This window comes from Hevea brasiliensis, chromosome 1 (genome assembly GCF_030052815.1).
Source record: "Hevea brasiliensis isolate MT/VB/25A 57/8 chromosome 1, ASM3005281v1, whole genome shotgun sequence".
In the NCBI taxonomy this organism is placed as follows: domain Eukaryota; kingdom Viridiplantae; phylum Streptophyta; class Magnoliopsida; order Malpighiales; family Euphorbiaceae; genus Hevea; species Hevea brasiliensis.
In genome coordinates, this window is record NC_079493.1 from 116607385 (window position 1) to 116632226 (window position 24842).

Sequence of the window (24842 nt, forward strand, 5' to 3'; positions counted from 1 at the left end):
AATGCAAAAAGTTTAACAAAGGAATAATATTAGACCAATAGAAACATGTTGGAGTAACTATCCATTTAGTCCCCAGTGGAGTCGCCAAACTGTGGGGGGTGGGGCGTGAGGCGAAATATCATCCATTAGAATTATACAAAATGCACCAGGTAATGCCCAGGAAAGATGGTGGAGTCACAATGGTCTCACTTAAGTACCACCTCCTTAGACAGCATTTCCTAGACATGCACTTCATACAATCCTAATAGAATCAAACCACTGGTAAGTACCGTCTTCCCATAACACTACCACGGTACTAAGGATTTATGCCACGAAGGCAGAGATAGACAGGAGTCGCCACCCGGGTAATAACCGGGACATATTCAGTGTTTCTTCCGAGGGTCATGGATGGCAACTTACTCCTTGCAGAGTTTCCACAACCGTCATTACCATAGCCCCATGTCTAGGTTCGGGATAGTGGGTACGTAAGGGGAAGGTGTTAGGCACCCCTTACGCCTGGTCTAACCTCGTTAATTCGAGTGCCAGTCCTCTACTAATGTTTCTAGAAGTCTTGTTTATTATTCTTTTATTAAACTTTATCCTAAAAAATGCAATTCTAATCTTACACACGCAAGTAATTCACAAAAAGGGTTGTTGTTTACACACAATTTTCATGCACAAGTAATTCCTATCTATGGGGTTGCTAATTATTTAAATGATATTTACCAGATGACTAAAATTAATTTATTATTGAGAATTTAATTTAAAAACAAATTCAATTGCAAATAACCCTACGTTTCTATTTAACCTAATTAATTAATTTTCACCAAGTTACCCTAAGGATAATTGAACTAAGTTAATTATGTACATGTGTAATTTATTCTAATATCACATAAGGCCCAAACAATCACAACCTAATAAAGATTTCTAACATGCAAATTTATTTTACAATTACCAAGTATTAAATTAAATTTATTTACATGCCAATGTTAGTTTAATTTACAAACAAGATTAATTTTAATTTACAAAGTATTTATTTAAATTAATTACATGCAAAAGTCAGTTAAATTAAAAACAAAGTTAATTTTAATTTACCAAATAAAAGTTCTATTATTACTACAGTTTCATGCCAATGGTTATTCAAGAAGTTTTAGAGCTACTTACCTGTTGGTAAATGCAGTTGCCATTGGGGCAAGCTACCCTTAAAAAAAGGTCTTCTCTTCTAGTATGGCAATGATATCCCTGGCTTACTCCCGTTTAGCTCCATATAAGCTCCACGCAAATGCCCTCTTTGGTACTTACCTTAGGGCTACTTACCAATTTTGTTTATAATAAAAAAAATAAAGAAACTAAAGAAAATAAAAGAAATAAAGAAAATATTAATAACAATTTACATTGGATTCTAACTCTAGTCTCCTAAAGGGTTAAGATTCCTAATTAGTTACAACTACCTAATGGTCTAAGTCTTCTAACATGATCCAAACACTTTATAACACTTCTTGAATTAAAAGAATACAGAAAATAGATCAAATATCAATTAAAACCTAAGAAAATACAAGAACATGCATAAATATACAATTTTCAAATTCTGGCAGATTAACAGTAGCAAGAAATTCGATTTTTTAAAAATAGTTAAACATGCCCAAAAATCATAAAAAAATTACGGAAGATAGCCTACATATCATACAATAACATAAAATTTATAAATCAAACAAAACCCTAGCCGAATGATCTACATAAATCGTAACTCTTTTAAGTAACAGAATCGTACTACTTTTTTGTAAAATTCATAACTCATTAACCACAAAAGATATGAATGCAAAACCAATTGGAAAAGATTCATAAGATTCTAAAGTTAATTTTAGACACTAGATTTGCACAAAAATATTAAGGAACAAGGGAGATATGGGCTCCACAAGTCGGATATCCTGCAAATCAGATTTTACAGGAACCCTAACTTCAAACAGCCATAACTTACAAAATATTAAAGTTTTTTTAGTGATTCTTGAGCCTAAAATTAATGGAATTTCGTATAGAATATAAATATAATTTTTACAAATTTTTTACAGATTCAGAAAATAAAGAAAAATAATAAAAATATGAGAGACAGAAACTAAACATGTGCAGAGTTGTGTATCCCCTCAAATTAAACATGATTACATGATCAATATGAACATATAAAATAAATTGAAGACAAAGTGCATAGAATTAAAATATTGTGTGGCATAGATCTTGAAAAGAAAACAATAAAAACTGACCTTTTAGAAATCTTGTATGAAAATCTTCTTGAAGAAAAGAAAAAAAAAGGAAGAACTCGAGTCTTGAATATCTCTAAATTTCCTATAGCTCTAAATTTTCTCTTCCTCTTTCCTCCCATCCTCCTCTTCTTCCCTTCTCTAGTAGGGTATTTATAGGGTTTTGGAAGAGAGGTGTGATAGGGTTTGGAGTCTTAGAATGATAAAGTTTAGATGACTTAAACAACTACGATTGCAGAGTTCGAATAAGACTGGGATATGGGTGAGGTGTTTCAACCAATAGGAAGACAGGAAAAAATGGAAAGCACCAATAGGGAGTGAGGAAGAGAGTGGGGCCAAGAAGGAGAGAGATATTTTGTTATTTTAATTTTTAGAAAATAATTAAATGGGTCCCATTTAAAATTTCTAACTAGGCTTTCTTAGGCCCATGGAGCCCAATTAAACTTAATTAGATCCATTTAAAAAACTACCCATATTAAATTTAAACAAAATAAAATTTTATTTAAATTTAATTAAATTAATTTTCTCAAAACTTTATTATTATTTTTATTTTTTCAAGATCATGCCACGAAATTAATAATTCAGCTCAATGCCTCCAATTACATCTTACAGTCATATAATTTTTCATCATCGGGTTTCCCACGGCCTCAATGCACATACTCATCACAAAATAAGGGTCTACACCACCATCATCTCTTTGTGATTTAAGAAGAAAATCAACACCTTAACGAATAGCAGCACAATTTTTGTAAGTCTTGCCAGCAGCAGCTAACCCTCCAAGCCCAAACCATGTGCCATAAAGGAAGCATATTCCCCAATTTCCACACCTTAGGTAATCCTTGTTATATATATAACTGATTTCTGCAGATATTTTGGGTTTATACACAAGAATCACTAGTAAATTAACCATACCTGAACCATCGGGCTTTTGTATGTGTTCAAGGAATTGCACAAAGATTTATGATGAACGCTTCAATCTCTTTCTTCCTGTGCTCAGGATATAACTTCTTGAGTAGAACCAAGGCCTAGATTGATGATGAAGTACACTCCACATACCTGGACAACTATTTTATGTCATCTAGGAACTCACATAATCTAGACATGCTAAAGAAAAACTTTGCATGCTATAGAAATCTCACTCATGCTCAATTACAAGGTCTTCAAGAAAGTCCACAGGATTGAGCCACTAACTAAAAAGGGGAAATGTTGTAACACCTCTATATGCCTAGCCTGGTATATTTCACTGTTCCGGTGACCGGTGTCGGTCCGGACAATCTAAGACACCTAGATAAGTCCTGAATGCAAATAATTAGTGATTGTCAGATAGTTAAGTATAAATAAGAAAAACAGAACACAAAATATTAAATGAGTCGGGAGTCACCGCGATGGGTGACCTTCCCGGGAAGTGACTGCAAGGTCAGTCTTAACTCGAATTTTGAACCAAAAAATGTGACGCCGCGGTCCTTAGAACTATTGCGAACCTAGTGGAAAAGAGAAAACCACAGAAAAGAACTGATAAGTGGGTCAAATAATTAGGTTAGGGATTTGAAAGAAATATTGAATTACTTACAAACCGAATCAGATTGGCGAGGGGTAATTTGGTTAATTCACCCCTAGAGGTGACTCCTGACCTAACTGTCCAATAAAATCGGAGAAATAAAAATTTTAGAATCGAGAATTAAATTAAAGAACTATAAAAAAAATTAAAGAAAAAGAAAAAGGAAAAAGAAATGGATTATTACATCATTAGGTGACATCATGAATGATGTCAAAATTAAAATTATTTTACCCGAATTTTTGACTAAGTCAATTATGGCATAAATGGAGATAAAAACAAAATTAAAAAGACAAAATTTTTTTCTTCTTCTTCTCCAAATTTCTGTAGCTCTCTCTCTCCCATTTGTTTTCTCATAAAAAAAAATTCCATTAAAGCATGAAATCAAGCTCTTGAACCCCTAAATTACTCATAAATTCCCCAAATTTCTTTGATTAAAGCTTGTTATCTTCACTTGAGAAGAAGATTGAGGAAGAAAAAGGAAGAAATTGAAGAAGTAGAGATCAAACAAAGGTTAGTACTTAAACTTGACATCTTTTATTAAATTTTCATGTTCTTAGTTAAGTTAACCTAGAATTGAACTTAAATCAAAAGAAAATTATCATTGTGGGACTGAATGGGATTTTCGGCCAACCTATAAGGGTATTGAAATTTCACGATTTTGATGGAATTGAGGTATTAGTTAAGTTGAATTGAGTGTATAGAGGTTGATTATAAACTTTAATTGCATTAGATTGCATAATTGTGTAATTAGGGTTCTTAACCTCTTGAAATTAGGAGAAAAATTGTAGGAAATGGTTAATTGATGCAAATGATCTTAATTGAGGTGAGAAATGGTCAATTAGGACCATTTGTGGTATGTTTGAATTGGTAGAAACCAAGTGCAATTCGGATTGGTTAGGGTCACTATTCTAGCAGCTTGACCTAGGTCTCTTTCAGAGACTAAAACTAAAAATTTACCAACTCAATTGGTGTGAAGCCAATTGGGAATGAAAATAAACAATAATGGCACATTTTTCATTCAGGAACAATGCCCAGAAAATGATATTAACATAGTAATGCACTACTATTGTACCAAAATGACCAAATAAACAGTGTTTGTTCATTTGGCCATAACTTGGGCTATACAGGTCCAAATGACCTGATTTTTATGGCATTGGAAAGGTATAACATAGCACTACAACTTTAATGAAGAACACCAACTCAAATTCTGCCCATAACCCAGTCATTTTGCCACTTAAAATTTGTGGTCCAAAACTACTGTAACAAAGTAGGTGCCTGTAAAATGCAGGTTAGACCAATCCGGCTAGCCATGTTCAAATAGCCATATCTTGGGCTACAAAACTCCGAATGTAGTGATTCAAAAAGGGGATTAAAGCTATGACAATAAGGAACAACTTCTATGAAAAACACTTAGCCAAATTCCCACAACAACAAGATTAATGGAACAGTGTAAAACATGACATCAAAGCGAAAATTTGAAATTGTGCCTAGGAGACCTAAAAATTAAAGGGGCAATCAAGATCAACAAATTAAGCAACTAAAATGTGGTATGTGGGTGAAATTGAAATTCTCATACCTATTAAGCATAAGAAAGTTAACAATTTAACTTGAATAGTATCATGAATAGTAACATCAAAATGCAAAATTCAAATAATGTTAAATTAAGCATATTAGAGCTAGACATAAGTAATTGTGAATTTATTATACTTTATGAAACTACAACACTGTAAAATTGTGTGTTTCAGTTGAAAAGAATACAGGAAAAGAACCCGAGACATCGAGTCAAGGCCTAGAGGCGTCTCGCACAAGATTTGTGCACAATATAAAATTTTTCTGTAAATTCTCTTGACAATTTGTTTTAATGAATAAATTATGATTTATTTTTATTGCAAATTTGTGAATGAAATGAATATTATACTTTTGACCTAAATTATTAGAAATTTAGTTGTATTTGTTTGAATTGTCAATAAATGGTTAGTAAAATGTTAAGATAGTTTTGAAACCACAGTGTCATGACCATATATCTGAATGCCTCACTAGCATGCCTAGTGGGAGGAATTAGTTTTGAATTTTGAATTCCCTCTCTGGCTGAAGTGTTGAGGTGTGTGCAAGTAGAGGAAGAAATTGAATGGGTACCCATAGTTTGAACTAGCTAGCCTTGAGATTCCTCATAAGCCTCCGCCTATTGAGATGAACATTATACTGATGGCATGATATAACTGCGTGTTTTTATGAAATCTATTTTGGGACTTTAGAAATGAGACTGTTTTGACTAAAATTATAAATTGTGTTTGTATTTGTTTTCATTTTCAGTACCATAATTGAATAAACGTGATTTGATTTATGCATAAGATTTTTTTTAGTATGTTGTGCACCACTAAGTCATAGTACTCAGCGATAACTGTTTATTGCTGTCGCAGATAGAGAGACTAGTAGAGCAGCAGAGTAAGCTACTGAGGATTTCAGAGCTACCTTTGGACCTTTTGTTAGGTATAATTTTATACCCTGATTGTACATGTTTTTTTTGATATAATTGACTGTATGTACATTTGTAAAGCGGTTATGAGCAGTTGTACAGATTTTGTAATAATATTATTTTGAATTTTCTTATGTAATTTATACTGATGAATGTAAATTAATGTTTCTTGAATTGAATGTGAATGAAAACTATTTAGTATTATTTCTGAAATAATTGAGTTGAAAATTGATTTAAATTGTGGAGATTGGGGAAAATTATGTTGACTTGAGTTTTAATGGTGGTTGAGATTGGTTAAGTGTTATATTAGAAGTGTTTTCTACAAGTAAAATTTTTAGTTTTTCTCAATTACAGTCGGCACTTTGTTGAAATTTTTTGAAAATTTGCGGAAAAATAAAAATGGATAAAAATTTTACATAACTTTTAAACTTCAATTAAATATTTTTAATGCCTGCTAGAAATGCTCACCACTTTCAAAAAGAAAGAAAATTTTTTTAAAATCCCTTGTAGTATATTTAATGAGTTATCGGTAGATGGAGTCGATAAGTGATTAGATATACTACGGGATCATGCTATGCCTTACAGAGGAATAAGGTGTGACAAATGTAATTAATTAAAATTATTGAAAACTTTTGGAGGAATGATAATTTAAAAGATTTTCAATTCAATTCTTTAAGATTAGTTCACCATCTTGAATTAGTTACCTCCAACCATAATCTTGCTCTCGCTGGTTCCCAGTGATAAACCACCATTTTTACTCTACAATATTTTATAAAATTTAGCTTATTGTTAATTTCTTTCTAAGAAGCATGCATGAGGAAGAAGCAAACAAAAATACTTTACGAGGTTAATAAGATATAAACAAGCCTCAGATATTGCGACTAATCCATACCAAGAGAAAGTAATACATTGATGAATCGCATAAGTTCTCGTGTTCCATTTTCTCACCAACAACTTGCGAGGGCATCATAGAGAAAAGCAGACAACACTATGAAACATATACGAACTTAATACTTTCGAACTTGTTTGAAATATAATTTAAACTTTAAACAGAATTAACTACCTTCATACTTTCTCGCAATGGAATCGGACACTTGCCATCCATGATCTTTATCTGAGAAAGTCCATGATCCTTCTGAGATATGACCAAACATACTTTTGAAGTCACCAGGAGGATTCTCGACCTTCCAAATTTTAAGTCGAACAGTAGAGAGACCGGGTTATAATTTATGTCTTGATTCTACAAAGGAAGAACAGTTAAGGACATAAACTTGGAAACACGAGAATTCTTTATAAAGTTGTGTCCTTCCTTAAGTGTAGGCCCTATTTCATCGTAAAGGTTGCTAGCAATCAAACCTTGGAGGACAAGACTTGTATCCCATACTTGATGCCAAAACTCGCAGATAAATTCAGCACTTTATCCTATTTGTATGCTATTTGTTACACAATAATCAAGTGCTTTGAAGACAACTATTAGGCACAAAGGGAGTTTAAATACGTAGATATACAAACAAAACTAAGAAAAGAATCGTCCATATTGAACTAACCCTTATTTGTTTTTATCTTCATCTTCTTTCTAAGAACTCTTCATTGAACAAATCCTTTTATGACTTATTAGTATTTAATTTTCTTTCCCTATCACAACCGATACAATAATATTTTTGGCCCTTTGAACATAATTTTTTACAACACTAAAACCTTGGAATCTCGCGTGCTCTTGATAAAACTCAAACATGTTGTCCACACCTAGAAACCACATACCTGGTCGTGGACTCTCGCTCACGTAATTACGTTGAACATACTCGACAAAATTCCTTCCTTGCATACCTTCATCCATGGTAGTTTCACTCATGTCGAAACCTTCAACGTCTTCATCATCGCCTTGATAAAAATATGAAGACCATCCTCCATGGGTTCACTTCCTCGTTCCTGCATTTATGGAGTTTTCATTTATGATAGTATCTTCATCAACCGTGTTATCTTCTTCATTGAAAATATTGTCATCTTCACTATATACGAATACATCAAAGAACTACCCTTCTACGCATTACTTCGCTTGTCACTTCCATCTTCAAAGAGTTATATGAATCAATGATTCAAAACAAGATTATTATTCTTTTAGTAGTTCCATTTAAGATTATTTCATTCTAATAGGTTACTTTTATTGTAATATTAATTAAACTTTTTTATTTAATGCAAACGACAAATTGGCTTTGTTAATTATTCTTTTAGAATTATCACAAGCAATATTTATGAGTTAGTCGGTAAATTATTTAACTTTAATGAGCAACAATGGCACAAGTTTGGATCTCCATTTTACCTATTAATATTCCATCCATTCATATGAAGGGAGAGTTAGACAATATATATCCAATTGAACCATTTGTGACATTTTTTTTTTGCGTCAAAAAGCATTTCGATTACAATATACTGCTTGCTTCCACCCTTTTTTTTCTTATTCCCATTTCCGATGCATTGTAGGTCCAAGGAACAAGACATTTTCAATTCTCGCTGGTTTAATATACGCAATGATCCTCTTCCATGGGATACAAAATGCATCAATCATGCAGCCAATGCAGCTTGAAAGAACTCTTCTATAGAGAAAGAGCTGCAGGATGTATTCACTTTGCCCTATGCACATGCGCAGGTAATAAGTTATTACATATTTTAAGAAATTTTTACCATGGAGAATGTTCCGAATCTTTATACCAACCTCATCTTTTGAAACAGATCCTGGTTGAGATTCCATACATTTTCGCACAAACGGTTGTAAATGCTCTTATCACATATGCAATGATCGGATTCGAATGGACTGCTGCTAAGTTCTTTCAGATTCTGCTCATGTACTTCACATAATCGTGCTTCACCTGCTATGGAATGATGGCCGTCGCCGTGACACCAAACCTCCACATTGGATCCATAATTTCTTCAGCATTTTATGTAATATGGAACGTCTTTTCAGGTTTCGTCATCCCTGGAAGTGTGAGAGTTAACCACCCCTAATTCTCTGAGTGAGATTATGAGATTGGGAAGAATAATTGCTGTTACTTTTTATTAATGAATAATTAACATATTTATAGTGTACAGCAAGAGAGTTTGATTACAAGTATAAGACTAACTACAGAGTTTGATTACAAGTATAAGACTAAGTACAGAGTTTGATTACAAGTATGAGACTAAGTACAAGATCGGTATTTGAATATATCTGATATTATACAGCAGCATTTGAATATATCTAACACCCCCCCTCAAGCTAAGCCAGAGTGGAACGAAGACGTAGCTTGTCAAAATGTTGCTGAAACATATGTCGTGCCAATGGTTTGGTCATGATATCGGCAATCTGATCACCACTTCGAATAAACTTGATTTGTATTGTGCCAAGCTTGACTTGCTCACGAACAAAATGATAATCCAGTTCAATATGTTTAGTTCGAGCATGAAACACTGGATTGGAGCTAAGATAAATTGCTCCTATGTTATCACACCACATATGCGTAGAACCCATAGGTGGACAACCAAGTTCACGCAGCAAATAGGTGACCCATAGAACCTCAGCCGTGGCATTAGCAATTGACTTGTACTCACTTTCAGTGGAGGATCTAGCAATAGTGGGTTGCTTCTTTGATGCCCATGATATTAAATTGCTCCCCAAATAAACTAAGTACCCATTGGTAGAGCGTCGATCATCGTGGCACCGCCCAATCACCGTCATAAAACCAAGTTGCATGGTAGATTGCTTGGTGATGTGCAAACCCACATGAGGCGTGCCGTTTATGTAGCGTAGGAGGCGTTTGGCTGCTTGCCAGTGCACATCAGTTGCACAGTGAAGAAATTGGGCCAGTTTGTTGACACTGAAAGCTATGTCAGGACGAGTCAAAGTCATGTATTGTAAAGCTCCCACAATTTGCCGATACTGCTCCAGGTTAGGCAATGGTGTACCTTGCATTTTGCTAAGTGGAGGAGAAGCAGCCATGGGAGTAACGCATGGTTTGGAATCTTGCATTTTCGTCTCTTTTAACAAATCCGCAGCATATTTACTTTGAGTAAGAAGAAGATCATCACCAATTTTCTTAACTTCAATACCCAGAAAGTAATGTAATGAGCCAAGATCACGGATTGGAAACATGTCTTTGATTTTGGTGAGAAACCATCAGAACTTGTTTTTATCTCAACATGTAACAACGAGGTCATCGACATAAACAAGTATGTAAAATGTGAGTGTACCGAGAGTAGAATGAACAGTGATGTATCGCCTTAGAAGCGACAACCGAGGCCTTCTAAAAATTTCGAGAGACGCCAAACCATGCTCGTGGAGCTTGTTTTAGTCCATAGAGAGAACGGTGCAGTTTACATACATGATTTGGTTTTGTGACATCTACATAGCCATGAGGTTGCTCCATATATAATTCAGTGTCAACATGCCCATGTAGAAAGGCATTGGAAATGTCAAGCTGATGAATTGGCCACTGATGAACTGTGGCAATGGAGAGAACTGTGCGTACAGTGTTGAATTTGAGAACAGGGGAGAATGTTTCTTGATAATCAATGCCCGATTGCTGAGTGTACCCTTTTGCAACCAATCGAGCCTTATATCGCTCAATACTACCATCTGCATGGCGTTTGATCCTAAAGATCCATTTATTTCCAATTATATTTTTGTGTGGGGGTCGAGGGACCAAGCTCCATGTGTTATTCTGTGCCAATGCATCCAGCTCTCTTTGCATAGCTTCACACCATTCTACATGTTTGTTTGCTTGCAAAAGTGTTTTAGGTTCCTCCAATAGATAATTAGTTTTTACCTGGGACAAGTAAAATTGTTTTTTGGGTGGATTGGGTCGTAACTCCATGGAATGTGTGCGTGGTTTAGGTGGCGGGTTAGAGACATTTATTTCGGGAATTAATGGGCTTGAGGTCTCGGGTTCATTTGGGTTTATGGGCTCGGGTTCTTGTGGGCTTTGGGTTTCAGGTTCACTAGTGTTGTTGGCTGATGTGTATTCGGTGAAGTCCACAATGAGTGGTAAACTAGGTGTTTGAGTTGGTATTGGATTTGGTGAATGTTGAGGTGTTCTGGATAGAGTTTGAGGTGATATAGTTGAAGTGGGTGTGTTCTTTGGATGTGAATGGCCAGCTTGAGGAGATTGAGGTGGAGTCAAGGAGATATTCGGATAAGAAGGAGATAAAGTAGGATGGGATGGAGGTGAAGTGTTCATACCTGAATTAGATGCAGAGACCAAGTGAGGTTGAACTGTTGTTGTTACCTGAATCCATGGTGACTCTATGGCAGCCCTTGATGATGTGGATGAAGATGATGTCATGTAAGGAAATTGAGTAGTGATAAACTTAACATGTCGTGCTAAATATATCCTACCAGTGTGTTTATCTAGACATCTATATGCACTATGTGTTGGACTTTGACCAAGATATACACAAGGAGTGGACCTAAAGTGATACTTGTGTGCATTGTAAGGACGTAGTAATGGAAAGATGGAACAGCCAAACGGTTTGAAGTCTAGAAATTTTGGATTTTTGTGATAGAGTAATTGATGAGGAGATTTTTGCTTAAGAACATTTGATGGTAAAATATTAATGGAAATTGTACTTTGTTCCATTGCAAAATTCCAATATTTTAAAGGCATTTTGGCATGAGCTAGAAGGGTTAAAGATGTATCTACTATATGCCGAATTTTTCTTTCTGAGAGACCATTTTGTTCATGTGTGTAGGGACACGCAATTCTATGAATGATGCCTGACTGTTTAAAATATTGGTTCAGTTTTTGATATTCTCCCCCCCAATCCGAATGAAAAGCTTGTATTTTAGTTTTGAATTGCCGTTCCACCAATTTTTCAAAATTAAGAAAAATGTCATACACATCACTCTTGTGTTTGAGAAAATAAATCCATGTAAATCGAGTAAAATCATCGATGAATAACACAAAGAAACGATGTCCCATAGATGAAATTACTGGGGCGGGTCCCCATACATCTGAATGAATAATCTGAAAAGGAGCAGTACTAGTATGCTCAACTGAAGCTAATGACAAACGAGAAAGTTTTCCTAAGATGCAACTAGAACAAGGACTAACATTATTTGAAGAAGTTGACAATAAATTGTTACGAACAAGAGACTTAAGTTTTTGAGAATTTGGATGACCAAGAGACTGATGCCACTCATCAAGGGTTGGTGCAGATGCTGCCATTCTTTGCTTTTGGCATGGATCGGAGCTTGTATAAACTCGCCTCACTTGGTCCGCGCATCAGAATTTTGTGTGTTTGTTGATCCTTTAGAACAAAATGGTTAGGCCAAAATTCAAAATAACAATTATTGTCAGTGGTAAACTTTTGAACGGACAATAAATTCTTAACTATTTGAGGAACACATAAAACATTTCGCAAGTGAAAATTTTTATCATGAGAATGGAGTGTAGTCATACCAGTGTGAGTGATTGGAAGACCTTGACCATTACCTACATGAAGTTGGTCAGTTCCTGGATATTCATTAATCGTGACCGAGTGATTGTATGTCAGGAGTTAAGTGAACATTGGCCCCTGTATCTGGATACCACGTGATAGGTTGATTCATGGTAGACTGTGGATTGTTGTTGGAGTAATTTGCCACAGGTTGCGCAACAAAGGTTTGTTGTTGCATGTTATTGCCTTGATTCCGTGGCTGGTATCTTTGGCGGCAAGTAATAGCAGAATGATTGGACAATCCACAGATTTGACATGGGCCACGTTGACGACGCCCGCGTAATTATTGTTGCTCGCTGCCGTTCTTTGTGGTGTAAAAGTAGAATTATTAAATCGAAACTGATTGACAGGAGTAGGTGAATTACCTTTTAACACCAGATTAGCAACAGGGTCCAGTGATCCTTTTAGAAGAATTTCATGAGCCACTAATTGACCATAGAGCTCATTAAAAGATACAGGTTCAGGGCGCAGATTGAGTGCTGCGATTAAGCCATGGTATTCTGACCCAATATTGCGATAGATAATCGCATTAAATTCTGCTTGGGAAATTGGACGTCCAGCAGCGCTAAGCTCATCTGATAGAGCTTTAGCCTTTTGTAAAAACTGAGAAACAGAAAGATCATGTTTCTTTAATTCCTGCAATTCAATATGCAGTTGCAGCTGTCGGTTTTGTGAAACTGCTCCGAAGGCATTAGCAAGAGCATCCCATACAGCTTTGGAAGAAGTAAGGCCAATAATATATGGATAAATCTCCTCTGTGAGAGAAGAGAGTAACCAGGAAAGAAGCATCTGGTCTTTGCGAAACCAATTTTCAAATTCTGGATTAGGTTGTTGTATGGAAGGGTCGGTTGAAGATGGTACAGTGACTGATGGAGCAGGAAAAGATCCATTAATGAATCCATGGAGGTTTTGATAGTTTAAAAGGGGAATAAATTGTGTCTTCCAGGCTAAATAATTTTTGGGAGTGAGTTTTACGACAAAAGAGTGAGTAGAGGAAATTGGTGGAAGAGGATGAGTGGCCATTGTTGGAGTAAGAGGAGCGGTGGAAGATGATGGAGTGATAGAGGTTTCAAAGGGAGGGGAAGACATATTTTCTTAAGGAGTCTAATGCTCTGATACCATGTGAGATTATGAGATTGGGAAGAATAATTGCTGTTACTTTTTATTAATGAATAATTAACATATTTATAGTGTACAGCAAGAGAGTTTGATTACAAGTATAAGACTAACTACAGAGTTTGATTACAAGTATAAGACTAAGTACAGAGTTTGATTACAAGTATGAGACTAAGTACAAGATCGGTATTTGAATATATCTGATATTATACAGCAGCATTTGAATATATCTAACACTCTGAAATTCTCACCGTTTCTGTTTTGTATATGGAGTTATCCTGTGGACTAAACCATTTCTCTGATCTGTGTATAACAGAGGATGCCTGTGTGGTCGAGATGCTACTATCAGGGATGTCCGGGAAATTGACCGTATAGGGGTAAGTTAGATACAAAAATTACTAAAATTGGGTACTGTATGAAAAAAAGTCAAGAGTTTAGAAACGTTAGTACCCGTAGCGTTTTAATGTCCAAAACGCTATTAATAATAGCGTTCATGCAGACGGCATCCAAATTAAAAAAATAAATAAAAAAAAAAGCTGAACGCTATTATAAGTAGCGTTTAGCTTTTGTTTTAATTTTTTTAATATTTTAAATAAAAATTAAATATTATTTTAATAAATAATAGTATAATAATTAAAATTATATATTATAATTTTTTATTATAAAAAATTATTTTTCAATTTAAAATTAAATTAAAAAAATATAAAAAATTTGTAATGTAATTTAATTTTAATTTTTAATTTAATTTAATTTTTAATTGAAAAATAATTTTAATTTTTTATTTAATTAAAAATATTATTTTAATAAATAAAATCATAATATTTAATATTATATATTATCATATTTTTATTATAAAATATTATTTTTTGATTTAAAATTAAATTAAAATTTAATAAAATAAAAAATAAAAAAAAATAAGTAGCGTCCAATTTTTCTTTTAATTTTTAAATAAAACATATATATTATTTTAATAAATAAAATTATAATATTTAATAATATATATTATAAATATTATTTTTAATTTAAAATTAAATTAAAATTTAAAGAAATAAAAATTAAAATTAAAAAAATAAATAATAAATAATAATTATTATTAATAAAATAATTAAAAATTTTAAAAAGCGTTAAACTTTTTTTAAAATTTTTTAATTATTTATTTTTTTAATTTAAATTTTTAATTTTATTAAATTTTAATTTAATTTTAAATAAAAAATAATATTTATAATTAAAATTTAAAATACATAATATTAAATATTATAATTTTATTTATTAAAATAATATTTTTAATTTATTTAAAATATAAATAAAATAATTAAAAATTAAAAGAAAAATTGGACGCTGCGTCTAATTTTTCTTAAATTTTTTAATTATTTATTATTTATTTTTTATTTTATTAAATTTTAATTTAATTTTAAATTAAAAAATAATATTTATAATAAAAATATTATAATATATATTATTAAATATTATAATTTTATTTATTAAAATAATATTTATATTTTATTTAAAATATAAATAAAATAATTAAAAATTAAAAGAAAAATTGGATGCTACTATTTTTTTAAATTTTTTAATTATTTATTATTTATTTTTTATTTTACTAAATTTTAATTTAATTTTAAATTAAAAAATAATATTTATAATAAAAATATTATAATATATATTATTAAATATTATAATTTTATTTATTAAAATAATATTTATATTTTATTTAAAATATAAATAAAATAATTAAAAATTAAAAGAAAAATTGGATGCTACTATTTTTTTAAACTTTTTAATTATTTATTATTTATTTTTTATTTTACTAAATTTTAATTTAATTTTAAATTAAAAAATAATATTTATAATAAAAATATTATAATATATATTATTAAATATTATAATTTTATTTATTAAAATAATATTTATATTTTATTTAAAATATAAATAAAATAATTAAAAATTAAAAAAAAATTAGACGCTACTTAATCCAATTTTTCTTAAACTTTTTAATTATTTATTTTTTATTTTATTAAATTTTAATTTAATTTTAAATTAAAAAATAATATTTATAATAAAAATATTATGATATATATTATTAAATATTATAATTTTATTTATTAAAATAATATTTATATTTTATTTAAAATATAAAATAAAATAACTAAAATTTTTAAAAAAAATTAGACACTATTATAGCGTCTAATTTTTCTTAAGTTTTTTAATTATTTTTTTTTTATTTTATTAAATTTTAATTTAATTTTAAATTAAAAAATAATATTTATAATGAAAATGTTATAATATATATTATTAAATATTATAATTTTATTTATTAAAATAATATTTATATTTTATTTAAAATATAAACTAAAATAATTAAAAATTAAAAAAAGGTTGACGCCATCGTAAGTAGCGCCCAACCTTAAAATTTTTTTAATTAATTTTTTATTATCTAAAGGGAAGCTGGACGCTATTTTGAATAGCGTCCAGCTTTCCTTTCAAATTTTTCGTTCGGACGCTATTTATAATATCGTCCGAACCTTAAAAACGCTATTAAAATTAGCGTCACATACTCAGCCCGTTCACCCATTTTTTTTGTAATTAATTTTAAACTCACCTGTTTTAGGTAATTTTCGTTTTTGATTACCCCTTTTTTGTAATTAACCCGGGATGTCCAATGTCATGGACCTTGTATCGATTAATTGCATCCCAGTTTGCAGACATGAAGGATACTCTTGAAGGTGGCCAAACAGTGGAACAATTCGTGAGAGATTATTATGGCATCAAACATGACTTTCCGGGAGTGGTTGCAGCTGTGATTCTTGGATTTACATTCCTATTTGCATTTACTTTTGCTGTTTCTATTAGGCCCTTTAATTTCCAGAGGAGATTGGAGGGCCAAAAAAAATATCATGTATCATTTTCTTAGAGAACTTTCATTTTTTTATTTCGAAATAGTAATATATATGCACCCGTTAGGCATCATCAGTTAGTAGTGATGCTAATAAGCATCATTAGTTACTAGTGATGCTAATAAGCATCATTGTCATGTATGAAAATCGTGATCGGTAAAGCAATGTACCGAAAAATAAGGTGCAATTTAGGTTGATTACCCTGATATCAACCATAAATCATAATTCATCTATTATTACAAAGCAGCGAACACATTTGATTCAAATGCCCATTTATTAATCAGCAGGCTTCTTGATTCGGTGTTGGAACCACTCATAATCCCTGATTGATTTCATATATTTTTGGAAGGTAATGGCACCTGCCTCCGATATTCTGCCAAAGCCCACATGGGGAAAATATTCCTAAATAATGCATAGTGTAGCATGCAATTCCTCATGAATGATCCTGAGAGCTCCTGCCGTAAATGTAAATGTAAGCAAATCATCAGTTTTATATTGGTAAGATTCAAATCCAGACATCCATTCCTAAAGTGATCTCACTTTATCACTGGAGTCGAGCACAAGTAGTTAGACAATGGACGTATATAGCAAATTCAAACACTATTCCAGGCACAACAAAATTGTAAGCTTATAGAGTTTAGTTATTGATTAACGGTTCCGGATTTTTTTTTTTTTGTTTTGAAGTTTGCGGAGCAATAGGAGATACCTGCTGTGGAAAATCACCGAGTTCTGTTTGAGAATTGATTAATAACTTTGCAGCACGATGAAGGGGTGTAGGGTCTCTCTTTGCCTTGTTTACAAGAAAAGTTTGAACGACTTTGAATGAAAAAAGCAATCATGTAACTATAGGAGTATGTTAATTTGATTTGTAAACTAACCTGTCCTCCATGAATCAAACCCATTAAAGCCCATGCTGTCTGAACCAAATTGGATTGATCACCCTCAGAAGGAACATAAACCTGTATTCAAATCAATAAGCCAAAGTACACGTGGATGGAACTTATATAATGAAGAAACACCCAGCTAACTATTATGTAAGATATCTTTTTAGTAATACGGTTGAGCGTCTGTCGTCTTATAGTGCATGAGATCAGAAGCTCAAAAAATTCTGATAAATAGACATTCATTGCCTTCCAAGATACTAAAAAAAAGTGTGTGTGTGTATATATATATATATATATATATATATAAACCAAGGCAATACCTTCTTTGGACATGAAAGGTAACTCTCTGCCCATCCACCATCATCTCTTTGTGATTTGAGTAGAAAATCAACACCTCTACGAATAGCAAGACAATTTTCATATGTTCTGCCAGAAGCAGCTAATCCTCCAAGTCCAAACCATGTCCCATAGGTGAAGCATATTCCCCAATTTCCATACCTTTCATAATAGATATTTGTTATTTTTTGGGCTAACAAGATGAAAAAACCAAATTAACCATACCATGAACCATCAGGTTTTTGTATGTCTTCTATGAACCCTGCAGCACTTGCAATGGAATTTTCAATCTCTTCCTCCCTGTGCTCTGGGTATAACATTTTAAACAGAACTAATGCTTGGATTGATGATGAAGTGCACTCCACATACCTGAATCACTATTTTTATTAGTCTTCTAGGGAAATTAAGGTATCTATAGGCTATACCTAGAGGAAGAGGAAAGGTTTTAAGACTATTGTAGCTTTTTACAAATGAAAATGGTATAAGAACCTTACTCATGCTCAATTACAAGGTCCTCCATAAACTCCACAGGATTTAGCCACTAGTTGAAACAATTGGCACAGGTCAATCAATATATCATAATTTTATCAAACAACCATTCAAACAAATTAATACCTCTGGACCCTTTGGAAAAATACTTCAAACGCCATATTAAAAAATCAAACATATAAACTTCAAGTTAGGTAAGGATTCAAATTTTGGTTTCAATATCTCTCATAAAATGCAAGTAGCATTTTGAAGAAAGTTTTATTAATAAGTTTGGTTCACCGTGAATTAGTTACCTCCAACCATGATCTCGCTCCTGCTGGCTCCCAAGCTGAGAAACCACCATTTTTACTCTGCAATAGTTTGTAAAATTATGCAGGATGTTAATTTGTGAAAACTATGCAATAGCAAGGAGCAAATATAAGTGAATATGATAAAGGTGTTAGAATAATCTTTTTTTTTCTTGTTCAAAGGAAAGAGGAAAGGAATGACAGGATTAATTTGAATTTATGATTTCCTACACAAGAAGGCAAACATTGGATCATTATACTATTAATCTAATGGTATTTTTTCAGTGCAACTAACCATTACCTGAAGGGAAAGTATTAGATTGACTGAATCATACATCTTCTCAGTTTCCATTTTCTCACCAACAATTTCAGGAGGCATCAATGAGAAAAGCAGGCAACACTATGGAAAACAATAAAATTTAGTTAACATAGAAATTATCATAATGCTTAATTCTCATCCTGTTTAAACTTTCACAAAAACAATATAATTACCTTGAAACTTTCTGCTGTGCAGTCAGAAACTTGCCATCCATGATCTTTATCAGAGAAGGTCCAAGCTCCTTTGGATGCATGACGAAACATTCTTTTGTAGTTGCCAGAAGGATTCTCAGTTAACTTTTGGAGTTGAATGGTATCAGAAAACAAAGAACAAAACAAAATAGTAAAGAAAAAAAATCACTTGTTATACATCATATTCTTGATGGTAAAAAGAAGAAACCATTTTAGTTCATAAAATTGGAAACCTGAGAATTCTTGAGGAAGTTGTGCCCTTCCTTGAGTGTAGGTCCTATTTCATCAGAGAGATTGCTAGCAATCAAACCTTGGAGGGCAAGACTTGTATCCCATATTTGACTGCCAAAACTCTACAATTGAATTCAGCATAGTAATGTATTCTATTCTAACTTCTGGTATACTTCTTCTATTGGGATACTTTCAAAATAAAACATGCTAATAAATGTAAGCGTGAATTATGTACCAAACTGCATCTTTATTCCATCTTCTCCTACCCAAATGTAATCAGCTATCCTAGCAAGATGTTTCTTAAAAGCATCCCCATTGGGATCTTCAACCCAGCAAGCAAGCATACAAAGTGGCTGGTCCATTTGAATATGCAAGAATTCAAAGAATGAGAACCAATATATAGCAGACAAAAATTATTAGTAAGATATCCATAATATATTTCTTCTATCGAACCATAACTGAATTACCTTTTCGACGCATCCAATGGTAATGAATCGGCTGTTCCCATCTTCATAATGAATGTGATCCATCGTTATTTTGAGAGCCTTTTCTCTCAATTTGTTTAAGGGCCAACAGGTGAAAAGAGGCTCGCTAAAAGTGTAAAGAGCATCCCATATCAATTTTTGTATCATAGGATGGGGATAGTAGTTGTCTTCCTGCAATAACAATTCATTTTCGTATAATCACACACTATTTCTCTGAACAATTAATGGACTCAATAGTTGCCTTGAACAAGAAAAATGTTGTGAAATTACAGTTGCAGATCAATTCTTGAAAAGCAAAAAGTGAACATTAGATCAAACTCTCACCTTTGCACATAAATGGCGCACGCTCTTCCAATTGATTTTGTGGTACGGTTCATTATAGATTTCTTCCCTTATTTGTAAAATGAGAGGTGTGATTGGACCAACAAACCTCTTCCCATACAAGTACGACATAGGCATGTAAGTGATCCGACAGTAACAGAACATTTTTGCTGCAGTTATGAAATAATATATAAGGTGATTATGTAAGAAGATTAGAAGATCAGTTTCTCCCCTTATTCATATTAAACACTTAATCTTGTAAACCCAAAAGAATAATAATTAACATAAAAATGAAAACCTGGATGAAAGGGAAAAATAGTAGGAAAGACCCAAAACTCTGGGGGCATAGGGTTGCTTCCATCCCACTCATACACACCAAGTATCTACAGCAGAGGAAATTTCGACCATTTGGAACTAAATTAACTATAGTGAATCGATGTAATTAGAATTAATCTAGAGGACAAACAAATTCACTCTACCAACTGTAAATATGATCATACCGAAAGCCATGTCTTTCCCCAAGATGGTATAGCAATTGCCCCACCATGATCAAGAATCCATTTTCTCCCTCTTTCACAAGCATTTTCTTTGCCACCGTCGCCTTCTTCGCCAAGTATACGCATACATACATAGCAGAGAACTGTACCAAACATTGTGCTCTCACCTTCAATGTGTATTCCCCATCCACCATCTTCATTCTGGAAGGCAGAAGTTCCACTTTTAAAATTCAGAACAAGAAAAAGGGTAGCTTCAAATTATGGAAAATCTTATTTCTTTTACATGCCAATGTTACCTGATGACAATATATGTAACGCAACATCTCTTTCCGATGCTCTGCAGAAAACACATCATTAAGATGTCCTGTAATGTACAGAGAAAAAACCTGCAAGAAATGATGAGTTAGATAATGGATTTATAGTAATGCTAATAATTAGTAATCATAACGGAAATGGAGATTCAGAGAATAATCACCAAAGGAGGCAAAAAGAACAGTAGCCCTCCATTTTCTGCACACCAATGGCCATCACCGGCCTGCAAGGCTGAGAACAGGTGGACGCTCCTCCTTAAAGCCGCTGTAGCAGTTTCACTTGTGATTTCCTCGCCATCTTCAACCTTAACTTGAGGAATTGTTTGTTTAAACTTTTTCTCCCTTAGAAACTGTATTACAAGAAAAGAGGAAATGGTAAGGTTATCCACTGGATAAGTTGAAGCATTTAGGGCTGGATTAACATATGAATACAACTGTAGCCTATTGTTAGCGATAATTGATGATTAATAGCCCGTGATTGTTGTTTTATATTAAATATTTGATAAAATTATATTTAATTATTATTGTTAATATATGAAATGATTGGTATATATTATATAATTTATTTTATTATTTAAATAAATATTAAATTATAAATTTATTATATTATATTATTTATTTTATTATTAAATTAAATATATAATTATTAAATTAATATATTATATTATTTAAATAAATATATAATTATTAATTTTTTATATTATATTATTTATTTTATTATTAAAATAAAAAAAATAATTATTTTTAAGATAATTAAATAATTTTAAAAATATAAATAAAGTAATAAAATAATTATTATTGTTAATAGAAAAATTTATAATTAATTTTAAGTTTTTGAATATAAATAAATATTTTATATTTTATGCTATTAATAAAAAAATATTTTAATAAAGTTAAAATATATTAATTAAAATATTAAAATTATAAATAAAAAATAAAATATTAATAATATTAATTTTTAAGTTAAGTAAAAAAGGATAATATGGTCAAAATAAAAAATAAAATCAGATCAGTTATCAGTTGATGAGAAACAGCTCTAAAAATAGAGCTGATACAAACTGCAGTTGATGGGTATCATATCAGTTGCCCATCAGCTATCAGCTCTATTTTTTTAAACTTACCAAACACCACAGTTTACATGTTTGGGTGTCTATCAGCTATCAGCTGCACCTAACAAGTAAACCAAATACTCCCTTAGTCTAAACCTAACAACTGAGATCTATTTGATTTAATTATTAGATATAACTGTTATAATTATTTTATAAAAATTAATAGTTAATTATAATTATTTAATAAAATTATGTGTAAATTATTAATATGTAAAATAATTAATAATATATATATAACTTTAAATAATTAATTGATAAAAAATTAATTTTATAACTAATAAATTTTAAAATAATAATATAACCTAAATAAAAAAATCAAATTAACTACTAGTCAGAGAAATAAAAAGCAGAATTAATACAAAGTGTATTTGTAAACAATATTTTTAATAAATTTACTAAACAGGTTCATCTATTTAAATGTTTATTTGTTGCCTTTAAAAATTAAATCAAATATCATCTAAATTATTATAAAAGGGTAAAATATGATGAACTAAATTATTAAAGCCTTCAACTCATTAATAATGAATTTAAATAAACGACTATTCTATTAAATATTAACAAAAATATAATTAAGAAAATAACTTTTTTCTCTTAAAAATAGACATTAAATTATAATTTTTATCATTACTTTAAAATCAACTTGTAAATTATCCTAAAATTTATAACATGTGTAACCATAACAATAATTTGTTTTTTTTCTTTGTTTTATTATTATTATTTCTTTTGAGGCTTGGCTCAATATGGTAGGCATACTATAACTTATTATATTTAATTTATTTTGTTCGTAAATGATTCATGTATATATTTCTGGCACGTAGATTATATATTTATTTTAGAGAAAAAAAATAATCCTTTAATTTTCCTTCTATCACATAATTAGTTTTTTTATTAATATTTAAATAATTTACTGTTTGACCATTAAATATTACAATAGTTTATAATTTCATCTCTCAATTTTATAGTTGTTTGCATTTTTTTTATTTTTATCTCTTTCCACCTCTCTCCCTTATTTGTATTTCTCTCTCCCTCTATTCCATTTGTCTTTTTCCATCTATTCTATTTTTTCTGGCTGCCCTTCTCTTCCCCTTATTGCCTGCTTCCAGATTTGGAGACCTATTTATAGTTTGATGGCCCACCTTAGCACCTGCTTTTAGGTTGGACATAAGAGCATAATTCCATTTTTTTTTTTTTGGTCATTTTCTTGCAGGCTTATGTAGATATGAGTATATCACTTATAAATTTTGAAATCTCTTGGTAATTTTTTTAATATCTAAATTTTAATGTTAGGCTTAAATTTCTAATAAAATTGATTAAGGGTTTGTTTGGATTAACTGTTGAATACAACTGATAGCTATTAGCTGATAGTATTCTTGTTAGTGATAGTGATAGCGATAGTGATGATAAATTTGTTTTATATTAAGTGTTTGGTAAAATTATATTTTGTTGTTAGTGTTAATATGTGAAATGACTAATAATGGTATATATCATATAATTTATTTTATTATTTAAATAAATATAAAATTATAAATTTATTATATTATATTATTTATTTTATTATTAAATTAAATATATAATTATTAAATTAATATATTATATTATTTAAATAAATATATAATTATTAATCTTTTATATTATATCATTTATTTTATTATTGAAATAAGAAAATAATTATTTTTTTAAGATAATTAAATAATTTAAAAAATAAAGATAAAATAATAAAATAATTATTGATATTAATAGAAAAATTATAATTAATTTTAAGTTTTTGGATATAAATAAATATTTTATATTTTATGTTATTAATAAAAAATATTTTAACAAAATTGAAATACGTTAATTAAAATATTAAAATTATAAATAAAAAAATAAAAATATTAAAAATATTAATTTTTAAGTTAAATAAAAAAGGATAATATGATCAAAATAAAAAATAAAATCAGATCAACTATCAGCTGATGAGAAACAGCTCTAAAAATAGAGCTGATACAAACTGCAGCTGATGGGTATCATATCAGTTGCCCATCAGCTATCAGCTCTATTTTTTTAAGCTTGTCAAACACCACAATTTACCTGTTTGGATGTCTATCAGCTATCAGCTGAACCCAACAGGTAAACCAAACACCCTCTCAAAGTTTTTTTTAGATGGTAGATGTGCGCCTGACGACCAGATACCCTCATGTTCCTCGTAGACACGGAATCACTCCCTCACGCCCCACATTGCGCGGAAAGAAATTCTTAAGTAGATAAGAGCCTACCACCACCTAGTTGCAGCAAATATGAGCTCAATTTTTATGAGTAATTTATAATTTTTATTTTTAATATAATTAAAAATTATATTAAATTAATAATAATGAATTGCACTATTTAATTTTAATAATAAAAAATATAAACAATTATTATTTATTAAAATTAATATTTTATTATATTATTTTTAAAAAATATTATATCTTTAAAATTTTATAAAGTGTAATTTTTTTTATTAACCTCATAGATTATAAAATAATTCTTTAAAAATGATTATTGCTTAAATTTATATTATAAAATATACAAATTTCATAAAAATTAAAATTTTAATGAAATATACAATATATGCATATATATTGAAATATCATCAATTTAGTCAAATTTTTCAATAA

General features: G+C 30.7%; 1 protein-coding gene across 1 annotated transcript; it reads right to left on the reverse strand.

The window, feature by feature from the left end:
- Positions 1-16923: 16923 nt before the first annotated feature.
- On the reverse strand, positions 16924-21507 carry LOC131180749 (lupeol synthase-like). The gene is made up of 17 exons (XM_058148336.1): positions 21262-21507; positions 21083-21172; positions 20790-20987; positions 20588-20672; positions 20293-20459; positions 19951-20139; positions 19725-19836; positions 19486-19607; positions 19235-19357; positions 19044-19142; positions 18749-18805; positions 18461-18507; positions 18192-18335; positions 17951-18128; positions 17625-17705; positions 17453-17536; positions 16924-17201 (listed from the first exon to the last, which is right to left on the reverse strand). Exons 2-17 carry the CDS (start codon positions 21107-21109, stop codon positions 17079-17081), a joined length of 1836 nt encoding a protein of 611 aa, XP_058004319.1. The 5' UTR covers positions 21110-21172; positions 21262-21507; the 3' UTR covers positions 16924-17078.
- Between the last annotated feature and the right edge of the window lie 3335 nt (positions 21508-24842).